Genomic DNA, 12,576 nt, shown 5'->3' with positions numbered 1-12,576 from the left:
CCGACACACACTCCTTTCCACAACTCATTGTAGATGAGGGTGTGTTTTACCATCCGAGACCATTCAGAATAGTTCTCCTTGCCAGTGAGAACTATTCCGACCATAGAGATGATTGAATGCATTCTGTAAAAAAAATATCTCTGCTGATAAAAAAAAAACTTTCCTCACTTCAATATCACTTTAATGCTTTAACTTTTCAAAGCAGCATTATCATTCAAATGATAAAAAAACTGTGCAATATTACAACTGCTTTGAATGAACAAGACTGTGCATAGGCATTCAAATCAAAAGGCTGATGATTTTAAATCCTTTCATCAGCATCTCCAAGTCTTTAAAAACTATAATCCTGTGAAACAAATGATTTGTAGACAGGCTCAACCCCCTTAAACAATGTACATATATAAATGCTGCAACATTACATGAGTTTTCAATGTACATATATAAATGTCAGTCGCTGCCCATTACAATAATGTATGCACACATGTGCACATACTGTCCAGCACCACATTCACAAAAAAATCACAATCAGAACAAGAAGAAGGCCAGAAAGCTTTAAAAAGCTAAGCCTACAAAACTCACGAACTCGGCCCTTATAAATCCACAAACTCGGCCCTTATAAATCCACAAATACAGCGGCGGCAATTGAACGTGCGAACTATTCGTATGCAGGAGACTGCTGACCCTTCACCTTGAGTGTACAAGGAGTTTGGTGCGGTAATGGCGTTTTAACTTTGAAGGGGGGAGCTTATGGTATTTGTACCAAACATGAACGACGGATGGTGTTTTGAGAGACCTCCACCTCAATTAACTTCCGCTATTTTTTTATCACGGAAATCTTCGCTTCAGCTTCCTTTTTAAGTACTACTGCAGATCAAGGGTTTCTCAGCGAAAAGGTAAAACTAGGAAATGGCAGCTGCGGATCCGGCCGGAAACAACTTCGACGCCAAGAGCTATGACAAAAACATGCAGAGCGTCTTTGGAGGAGAAGAACTTTACTCTACCTGGGAGGAGGTTCATGAAACATTTGACTTCATGGGGCAGAACGCGAGAAAGAGAAGCTTTCTCAGGTTTGAAGGTATTTCAAGCGGCTAGGAGGTTTAGAAGAAATCGTAAAGATTTCAGTCATCTCTGAGAGCGCCTTCTCTAAAAGATATTTGAAGTACTTGACAAAGAAATATTTGAAGAAGCATAATGTGAGACATTGGCTGCGAGTGATAGCTTCAAATGGTAAAGATTTCGGTCACCTCCCGGCAGACGCACCATTTAGAAGAAATCGTAAAGATTTCGGTCACCTCTGAGAGATTGGAGTGCGAGGGTTCGAAACGGCGTTACAAGCTGGACAAGCGACGGGCAGAGGTATTAGACGACATTATGAGGAACTTGAGGCGCAGAGAATGTCAGACAGAGCAGTGCAGGACCAACGTTTAATTATGGAATATGGACAGACGCGTTGGCAGTGCTCAGGGCAGAGGAGCGCAGTCTCAGGACAGTGCGCAGTCTAAGGACAGAGGCAGAAACGCTCAGGTATGAGCAGCTCTCAGGACAGCAGGAGTTACAACTATTTCTGGGACCTGTGCTCTGATACCATGTCAGGCCAGGGTAACTCCACATTGAACAAGAGAGAAAACTGATTGATATTATTCATTAGCTAACTCATGTTTATATACAAAAATAAAACGGATCAGTTCATCTTCTAGATGACTGTCCAGTTCACCCATCCGTTTCGGATTAGGTGTCAACAATTATCATGCTCAGAAATTTGATCATCTATTCGAATTATAACAGTCCTTTGGGCAAATGAGGATGTTCCCTACCCATCACTGGTCAGAAGGGTGTCCCCCACCCCTTTCTAACTACCCTTGGAACACAGGAACCCATTGACGGTTCTTGTGCTACACAGTAACTAACAAATACTTGTATATTCATGGGGTATATAACATCGTGCTTTGACACTGTACATGACATGAAACCTGGCTTCCTACTGTATTCCAATTTGAACAGCTAGACTTATAAACAGTAATCTCTCTGAACAAAAACTTAAATGATTTATTGAACTGAGTTGACAGTCTGTTCGGCTGTATAATATTTGGAGTTCCAATCATCTAGTTATCTGCTCTTTTATAAGTTGCTTTTCACGATTGTACTTAATGTGTTTTATACGAATGGTGTGGCATTCAGGATTTTGATTTGTGTTTCATTTTTCTTGTCAAATGTTTGTGCTTGAAATTGACTGATCATTTAGGTAAAGATAATTTTATTAATATCCATCAAATGATCACAATAAGTAGATCAATGGGACTCAAAAGTAAATCCAGTGTATGCACATAGTGGGAGTGTGAAAGCAGCTCCTATTGCTACTTTATTTGGTGAACTTCACGATGTTAGATAAATGTGCATGGTATTGAATTGAATGCTGAATCTGCAAGCTTTGGCTTTATGCACCATCGTTGTATTGACCATCTTTCCTTTGATGTTGGGGTTCAGGCTGGCTATGCACGAACAAAAGACAAACAGACGTAAGGCAGATGACAATGTCCAGGAGGGAGCAGTACCTGCATACTTGCTAGATCGTGAAGCAACTACTCGTGCCAAGGTAAATTGGATTTTGTAAATAATTATCTATAATAAGTTTATTTTCATGGAACTTTTTCTGATTTTCATTTCATGATTTATTTGCAATATTAACTGTGGTTTGTGTACTGAATTCCATTATTTGATTGATGCAGGTGCTGAGCAATACAATCAAGCAAAAAAGGAAGGAGAAAGCTGGTAAATGGGAGGTTCCTCTTCCCAAGGTATCTTCAATATATTGACAAATTCTGTTATATAAAATAAGATCTTTATGAGATGTATTGAACTTAATTGTGTTAATTGAAGTAGTTTTATGCGTAAAATGATGAATTATACCTTAAAACATCTGTTACTAGGAACTGCCCATTGCCCATAATGTTAAATATCAAAATAACTTTTTGGGAAAAGTTGTACATATAAAGCATCATAGTTGCAACAAAATCTTTAATATTGAATGTTCCAAACCAGTTGAAAATTTCAGAAACATATTTATGTCTGGATTAAAGAATAATCAATATAGAACAATGATTTAAAGGAGTGAAGTCTAAATAGGTTTGTTGTAACTTAGGATTATTAGTTATTATTATATCTGTCATTATCACTTGAAAATATCTTAGATTAATGCTAGACCTTCAAACATTAATTTTCATCATTCATTTTGAACTTAATTTCTTTAACATTCTTATGTCAGCAAAAGTTTTTCCAAGGCCTCAAAATATTTTCGAATCAATTTTCTGTGAGTTTATGTAGTATGGGGCGTACTAGAAACTTGCTGGAGCAAATATTTTTATGCTCTATGTGTTATCCAGACCAAGTTTTGATAAACGAGTTTTACTTTTTCAAATTTTTTTGAAACAAATTTATAATGACAAAGAAGTGGAAACAATTTCCCTAAATCTTCCCTAAATAAATTTCTTTCCAAAGAATCAGGATCAGTAATACCTCTATACATTGCATATAAACTTATTTCATCTTTTTTGAGTTCAGGGGATATGTCCAGACTTGAATCAAGGGAGCTGATTACATCTTTTTTACTAGTTCATAAAATTCTTCCTGGGACAGGTTTAGGCCCATAAACAAGATTCTTAGGGCGACAGGTTTAGGCCTATAAACTGTCTGATAACCTGTACATCTTTTGAAGAGGTATTGCTTTTGGTGAAATCCTTTGGGACATTATGCTGAGTATTCTACACAAAATCAGGTTTTGCAATAATCGGACATCTTGTGTTGAAAGTGCATTACACCCCTTAAAATTTGTATTCAGAAATTTTAATTAATGTCCATGAAACATGATGTTTTTTTATTAACAATAAGGCACCTCCTGTATTTTAGCTTATACGTTATTATGCTTGAAGTCTTAGATAGGGGTTTGAATATGGTCAAAGAAGAAAGATGAGTGGACAGGTCAAGGAGCTTTGAAGTAATGAAAATAAAGTTTGCTTTAGTAAGGCTGCAGTATACAAGTCAAGGAATCTGAAGCACATTTTGGACAGATTTCTCTGGCATCAAGAACTGATGTCAGTCTTAAGTGACTTTTCTCTTTATTTCAATAGGCTTCCTCAGAAGCTCCACAGAAAGCTAGCTAATATCCTTGCTTGAAACATCGAAGGCTTGGTAAGTGTGTTTAAGGATCTTTGTGTGCCAATCATTTAGACCGTTCTAGACAAACCATTGGTTGAAATATTTTTGCGCATAAGCTGGATCATAAACTGTTTTTATATTTTTTGTTTTTCCATGGAATAACTCACGAGGAAACTCGTGGACACTTCTCTGCATTGATGGATATTATCAAATGCAAACCCATCGGCATTGATTACAGTGCCTGACCCAATACTCAACAAAAGCAGTTGACCCGGGGAATTGACATCAAGACCTCCTGCATGAAGCTGAAAGCACTTAACCACTTGAACCAGCCCAATGGGCTTCACAAACTGAAACTGTGGACAAGTAAATAGCTCTCCCATTCAGGATGAGCTATACCCATCAAATCTACTTCCTTTTTTCTGAAATTCAATTCTGATGGTTAGAATGCAGTTTCTAGAAGGTTATTGTGACAGATTGCCTTTTCTTGGTGGAATCGATTTTTAGATTATTTTGAAAAAAATGTCTAATTGCTATTTTACGTTAAAGAGTTTGGAAACTTACTATGGTCACAAATATGTGTCAATTGTTAAATATTGTAGCTCGGACAAATGTTCTAGTCTTAGGAGGTGTCATTGAGGCTAGAAACACAGGAATTAATTACTTCCAAGCCCTTGTAATTTTTCCCAAGTTTCACCTAGGGAAAATCTTAATTATGTCAGTTAGTGATTTTTAAAATATTTCCGAAGTTAAAACTTAGGGAAAATGGATAAGTAATTGACTTTAGTTGAGATTAGATCGATTTACGTCTAGAAGCTTCTAGAAAGTTTCTAAGTTGATCTTAACCATTGATTGGGACAAGATAACTTCTAATCTTGGCCATTCATTTGTGAATGAGAGACTATAAAGGGAGATCGATGGGCAACATTGGAGACAGGTCAGATCACAAAGATTATTCGAGTTGGGTGAGTTTTCAGTAAGACACCAAAAGGGTTTCAGCAACAATGATTGGGAAGACATTTTCCAGAGTTATTCTTCATCTGAAAGACTTTCAGCTTCTGAGCTTCAGAGGGAGATTTTGCTATCAGTTTATTTTCTGCAGAGAGTGCTGAGCTAATTTTATGGAGCAAGTGCTAGTTTGCCAGAAGAGGTGCGAGTTCTCCAAGAGGTAGTGCGAATTTCCCTGAAGATAGATTGAATTTCGAGGAAGGCTAATTAAATTTTAGAAGGCCGCATGTATGAGCAGTGCAAGTTGCCAGAGGTCGCGCAAGTTTGCCGGAGGGCTAGTGTGAATTGCCAAAGGGCTAGTGCGAGTTGCTGGAGGCAGTGCACATTACAAGAAAAGGGTCGAAGGGTTATTTCCCTAGCTGATTTGATCAACAGAGGAGAAGATGATATTGCCGGAGTTTTGCTGTTGTCAGGCAAGTAGTTGATGTAATCTCTCAATAGTAGTTTTTGTTGAAGATAATAATAAAACCCTCAAAGTGAAAATTGGTTTTCCCTAAGGTTTTTCCAGGGACATGTGTCCAAAAATACTTGTGTTATTTGTGTGATTGGTTTCTTGCATTTTCCTTGCAATTTTTTAATTTGGTGAATGGTGTTGTTCATGTTCTTATTCATTACTTTCAAGTCTCAACTAAAGAATTAATTTGCTGTGTATAAGTAATAGGAAATATTAACTGGGTTAATAGCACCTTCCAGGTAACTAGAAAATTTCAAATCAATAGCTAGGTAAAGGAATCCCTCTGAAAGCCAATTTGGCATAAATAAAAAATAAGTGGGCCTTTAAAGGAACACAATCTCCGCTAAGATCGTCTATCAACAAATCAGAAAGCCTTATTGCCTTGAGCCATGTGCAAAAGAAAACATTGAACAATATCATAATGGCCTAGTAGGGCACAACTCCTCAAGTAGACATGACAATGACTTGGAGCTTTATATCATCATTATGTGATTCGTGTTAGTGAGGTGTAGGCAAGGGATTGTCCATAACTAGTGGGCCTTGTTGCCACACAAACTAGCACCTTTAGATTAAAGTCCCAAAGAAAGGGTACTAGCCTTGTGGAACTTAGAGGTTGGCTACTGTCACCTCACCAACTATCCTTTGCACTTGACATTGAGAAAAAGGTTCCTAGCCAAGGGGGGTTTCCCTAATGGCTCCTAGATTCATTTCATGTATTGATGAGTGGGGGTAAAGAGAACTTAGCAACAATGAAAATGAGTTAGTAAAAATGGAAATTGGTTTGGTGTGATGAGTGAAAAGGATCCTAGTGCCTTATCTATTTAGGCTATGGAGTCATTTAAACAATTTCAAGTGGGAAAATCAATGGCTATGATTTGCCATACAACATGTACTACAACTCCTTAATTTGGTTCCATACTTGTCAAAGGGAAAACAAACAATCAAGTGATGTAAAGCACTTGACCCTTAAATTTGGTGGTTGAATCTTACCGGGATGTGAAGGAGAGGGCTTATCTAGATCCACAACTCAAACAACCCCTACCCAAAGATAACCTATAAACACACCCAATCTAAAGTATATAGAGTGCATGATGTGTTATCTTGAGGGTAAATGGTACAAAAGGAAGGTGAAGCAGAGGGAAGGAATCTAATCCTTATTCAATCCTTTGCAATGTAACATTGTGTTCTTCTATGGCCTTATTATTTCCTTTGTCATTCATAACCTTGCAAAATTCTATCTCTGATTATGTGCCCTAGAACATATATCCACAATAATAAATATGGAAATTAACTTGAACAAAACCAACGCTTACATATACAAGAAACCTCTTATTCCAAAACTTGGAGCTAACTTGCTCACAAGTTCCTCTAATGATCACTAAAGTCCAATCCAAGTTGCAAATGGAGAGAGCAAACCTTTATGTAGGTTTTAGCTCTTACTCCTCGATACAATAAAAAATGATTTGTTTTCCTAGATCCATTAGTTCTCTTGGGAATATTGATAAAATAATCATCTCTAACTTCTCCAACAAACTTTGTTGAAATTTAGGCAAATTTGGGACAAATTTACCCAAAGGGAAACCCTAAGCCCTAATAGAAGCCCATAAGCCCCATTAGAATCCCCAAAGAAGAACGCCCCATTAGAATCCCCAAAGAAGAACTTGAATTTGTCAAAAGGAAAATTCAAAATTTATATTGATGTGATTTGGGTGAGCATCTTGGTAATTATATTTAAAAGGATTTTATTATTATTAAAGTGGAAAATTAATAGGGTCTCTTCCATAGTCAGCCTCAGCAAGGGTTCTGTCGACATCAAATGTCTCCCCATCAAATTGTATATAAAGAGAGAATCTGTGTCATAGATCATCAAATGGGATGAGCTCGCATTCATATATTCGTGGTGGCTCGAAAACTCTCTGGTGGCTCGAATTTGATTGAGGCTTGTATCTAATCTCAACATTGTATCTATGGGCATCACATTGTGTTGGCATTATGTTTCAAGTGTTGTCCTTGATGGCAACTCACTCAGAGGTTGGTACAGGTGCTCAGAGGTTGGTACAGGTGATGGCAACTTAATCAGAGGACACAGAGGATAGATCTCAGTACAGCAGGACAAGAAAGAGATATACGCAGGTTCAGCAAGGAGAATCAGCGTGTACATGCAGGTTGGCTTCAGTAAAAGCGCGTACATGTGAAAAGTACCTTTGGTCCATGGCAGTTAGTCCTTGGAAGTTGTGCCTATGGTTTCGGACCATGGTGTCTCGACGGGCGTGTCGATCCCTAGATTTGAGGTTGATGGTATTGTGTTACTATGGTTTTGGCTCTTGGTATTGAACAAGGCCTAAGGCTATATAAGGAGAAGATCATTAGGCAAAGAAAGGTATTGTGTGTCTGACGCAGTGAGAGGATCTGGTATTGCTGGTTATCTGTTCGGGACGTTTGGCAAGGGTCGGATCTGACAGCGAAGGCATAAGAATCTATTTCTAGATCTGCACGCGGGTTTCCTTTGGTGAAAGCGCGTATACACGCGGTTTTGGTACAGTGAAGTAGCGTATGCATGATAAGGTTTGATATTTCAGGTTGCTGCTGATTCTGGTGGTTGTTGTAGAGTTCTGGACTCTGGTTTGGGTTCTGTGTTCTTGATGACAGGGTTTCAGTGATTCGGTATTGGGTTGTTTAATGAATTATGATGCAAGTATAAGTTGATAATTGTATTGCGGTAATGTTTGTTTTGTACTCTTGGATCCAGTCTGAAAATTGATGAAACGTGGTCCCTGAAGGTTGTAGGATCAGCACCTACGTACTAGTAAAATGGATCAGCTAGTACAAGAGCTGAGGGGGTTGTAGCTCCCTTCCAGAAGTAGTTGGAAAACGAGAGAGGGTTGTAGCCCTCTGCAGGTTGTAGCCTGCGTACTGGTAAAGGACTGCACCAGTACATTGTAAAAGAAGTTTCTCATTAAAGAAGAAAGAGACGAATTGCAGCAGGTGGTTTTCACCCACATTGGGTTTCCACCTTATATCATGGTGTTCATGTGTGTGGCTCTTGTGTGATGTTCTGTTCTGTTATACTGCACCTGTTTACTGTTAATATGCTTAATAATGTTCTGATGCATTTAATAAAGATTAACCTAACTAAATTATAAGATTTCTGGATATACGCGAGTTTCATTAGACACAGTAGCGTGTACACGCGAGTTCACTTAACGGAAGTAGCGTATATGTTTCTGAGCATTGAAAAAGTTTTATTGATCTGATAATACTGATTCACCCCCCCCTCTCAGTATTATTTCCAACAATTGGTATCAGAGCAGGTCCTTCAGAGGAAGCTTGATCGCTTGAAGGAAAAGATCCATCAGAATGGCTAATCAAGAAAGAGAGGCACACATCAGACCACCAGTCTTTGACGGGAACAAATTTACTCACTGGAAGATAAGGACCACTGCATATCTACAATCACTTGGAGCAGAAGTTTGGGGAATCGTAGAAGGAGGATACAAATTTCCATCAGCAACCCCTACAGATCCAGCAGAGAAAAAGAAATATGAGCTCAATGCCAAAGCTGTTACTGTCCTATTGAGTAGTTTGACTCAATCAGAATTTATGAAGATCATGCATTTCAAATCAGCTAAAGAAATATGGGACAAAATCGTTACAAGCTACGAAGGAGATGATCAGGTAAAAAGAGCAAAGCTTCAAACTCTCAGAATCCGGTATGAAACTCTTAAGATGCGTAGTAATGAAAGCATAGCTAATTATTTCCTGCGTATGGATGAGATTGTGAATTGTATGAGGGATCTGGGTGAAGAATTTGAGGAAATTGTCTTAGTTGAAAAGGTTTTGAGATCTCTGTCTGCTAAATTTGATTCTAAAGTATCTGCCATAGAAGAAAAGGAGAATGTGCAGAAAATCACCATGTCACAGCTTCACGAGATCTTAACTGCTTTTGAAATGCGACAAGAGGTACCACCAGAGGCCGCATTCGAAGTGTCAGAGGAAGAAGATGAGGTAAATTTTGTCAAGAATCTTGAACGGGGAACTGGACGGTTCAAAGGTAAGCTACCTTTCAAATGTTTTCTATGTGGTAGAGTTGGTCACTATGCTGCTAGATGCCCTCGTAACAAAGGCAAGATATCTGAAGAAGATGGTAGAAGCTATTATACCCATATTAAAAGTTCATTCAATGATAGTGAAGATATTAGAAGTCTCATGGCACATGAAAAGAAGAATGCTTCATCCAATAATAGCGAAGATATTAAAAGTTTCATGGCACATGAAAAGAAGAATGCAGAAACTGAAGAAGTTGCCAAATTAAAAGAACAATTGGAGACAGAAACCAGGGTAAGGGAGAAATTGCAGGATATAGCAAAAGATCAGAGCACAACTATTCAGAGACTTGAATCAAAGATCCTCTCTCTAAAAGAAGATCTTGAAGATCAAGAACATGAAGTGATCAAACTAAAGCGACAAGTGGAAGAAGGGAGAAAAGTTGAAGAAGACCTAAGGAAGCAGTATCTGAAAAAGGAAGAACAACATCAAGTTGAGGTAAATATCTTGAAAGGTAAACTAGAAGAAAAGGATAAGCTTTTACGATTTCAAGATAGTTCTAAAGTCTTGGATGATATTCTTAATAGTCAAAGATCTCCTGCTATCAAGACTGGTCTTGGTTTTCATGAATATGTTGAAGGTGAATCTAGTTCACAAGGTGAGCCAAGAAACTCTAATGAGAAATCTGAAATGCTCAAGGAACAACCAAGGAAAGAAATTCCTCAAGGAAGATCCTTTACTCCTAACTATGGACGTGATAGACGATTATTTCCTCCACTGAATAATGTTGAATGTTATGTATGTCATAATCTTGGACATGTTGCAGCCAGATGTAGAAGTAGAATGGTTCAAGAAAGATCATCGCATCCTAGGTATTTCAGAGGGTATTGCTTTGCCTGCAATGCATATGGACACAAAGCAATTGATTGTGATAGAAGGAACATGGAAAATGTAAGGTGTTATACATGCAACAACTATGGGCATAAAGCAAGGGAATGCAGGAGCAGATTTCAAAATTCAAGACAAGAGGACCATACATCATCACAGTTGCAGGAATTGAAGAAGACAGAGACAGAAAGGTGTGGCATAACTCAGTCAGCTGACATAACAGACACAGGGGAATCTGAAAGTGATGAAATTCAGTATTCCATCCTGCATACGCTGATATAATGAAGACAAGTCGCGTATATACGCGAGTTACAGGCTGCAAAGTCGCGTATATGGAGAAAGGGCAGCAAAACAAACCCAGGTTCAGTCATGGTTGGCTCAGGCTCAGGGGGCAGCAGAACAGACTCAGGAAATGGTTCAGTCATGGTTGGCTCACACTCAGGGGGAGCATATACTTCAAATAATTCATTGTTGGCATTATGGATTGCTGATGAAACTAAATGATACATCTTGTTGTTTGATCAAAGGAATAGTATTGCAGGTTGATGCTTATGGTACAGATCTGAATGGCTGGTCTTAGATCCTGCATCGGCTCAGGGGGAGCATGGATAGATTGGTACACTTTGGCATATACAAAGGGGGAGCCAAATCAGAATCTTCAGCATGTACTCAGGGGGAGTATGGACAGCAGTATGGACAGTAGAAGGTATACCAAAGAAGAGAATATCTTGGTACGCCCTTTGCCCTTGATGTCAAAGGGGGAGAGTGACTTGGTGTGGTGGTTGCCATCAAGTCCAAAGGGGGAGATTGTTGGCATTATGTTTCAAGTGTTGTCCTTGATGGCAACTCACTCAGAGGTTGGTACAGGTGCTCAGAGGTTGGTACAGGTGATGGCAACTTAATCAGAGGACACAGAGGACAGATCTCAGTACAGCAGGACAAGAAAGAGATATACGCAGGTTCAGCAAGGAGAATCAGCGTGTACACGCAGGTTGGCTTCAGTAAAAGCGCGTACATGTGAAAAGTACCTTTGGTCCATGGCAGTTAGTCTTTGGAAGTTGTGCCTATGGTTTCAGACCATGGTGTCTCGACGGGCGTGTCGATCCCTAGATTTGAGGTTGATGGTATTGTGTTACTATGGTTTTGGCTCTTGGTATTGAACAAGGCCTAAGGCTATATAAGGAGAAGATCATTAGGCAAAGAAAGGTATTGTGTGTCTGACGCAGTGAGAGGATCTGGTATTGCTGGTTATCTGTTCGGGACGTTTAGCAAGGGTCGGATCTGACAGCGAAGGCATAAGAATCTATTTCTAGATCTGCACGTGGGTTTCCTTTGGTGAAAGCACGTATACACGCGGTTTTGGTACAGTGAAGTAGCGTATGCATGATAAGGTTTGATATTTCAGGTTGCTGCTGATTTTGGTGGTTGTTGTAGAGTTCTGGACTCTGGTTTGGGTTCTGTGTTCTTGATGACAGGGTTTCAGTGATTCGGTATTGGGTTGTTTAATGAATTATGATGCAAGTATAAGTTGATAATTGTATTGCGGTAATGTTTGTTTTGTACTCTTGGATCCAGTCTGAAAATTGATGAAACGTGGTCCCTGAAGGTTGTAGGATCAACACCTACGTACTAGTAAAATGGATCAGCTAGTACAAGAGCTGAGGGGGTTGTAGCTCCCTTCCAGAAGTAGTTGGAAAACGAGAGAGGGTTGTAGCCCTTTGCAGGTTGTAGCCTGCGTACTGGTAAAGGACTGCACCAGTACATTGTAAAAGAAGTTTCTCATTAAAGAAGAAAGAGACGAATTGCAGCAGGTGGTTTTCACCCACATTGGGTTTCCACCTTATATCATGGTGTTCATGTGTGTGGCTCTTGTGTGATGTTCTGTTCTGTTATACTGCACCTGTTTACTGTTAATATGCTTAATAATGTTCTGATGCATTTACTGAAGATTAACCTAATTGAATTATAAGATTTCTGGATATACGCGAGTTTCATTAGACACAGTAGCGTGTACACGCGAGTTCACTTAA

The 12,576-nt window shown here is 39.0% G+C and overlaps 1 protein-coding gene across 1 annotated transcript in view; it reads left to right on the top strand.

Annotated features, from left to right (window-relative positions):
• The window catches only part of LOC149219929 (Ribosomal protein S8e family protein), a 99,767-nt gene that overhangs the window by 40,745 nt on the left and 46,446 nt on the right, over positions 1-12,576 (top strand). The window contains exons 4-5 of the mRNA XM_089384557.1: positions 2,485-2,593; positions 2,727-2,795. Coding sequence (XP_089240683.1) covers positions 2,485-2,593; positions 2,727-2,795 — 178 coding nt within the window. The remainder of the gene's footprint in view (positions 1-2,484; positions 2,594-2,726; positions 2,796-12,576) is intronic.

The sequence above is a fragment of the Pinus tabuliformis genome, chromosome Q (genome assembly GCF_031772625.1).
Source record: "Pinus tabuliformis cultivar Carrire ecotype Pingquan chromosome Q, CPIR1, whole genome shotgun sequence".
Taxonomy (NCBI): domain Eukaryota; kingdom Viridiplantae; phylum Streptophyta; class Pinopsida; order Pinales; family Pinaceae; genus Pinus; species Pinus tabuliformis.
This window is presented reverse-complemented; position numbering and strand designations above follow the sequence as displayed.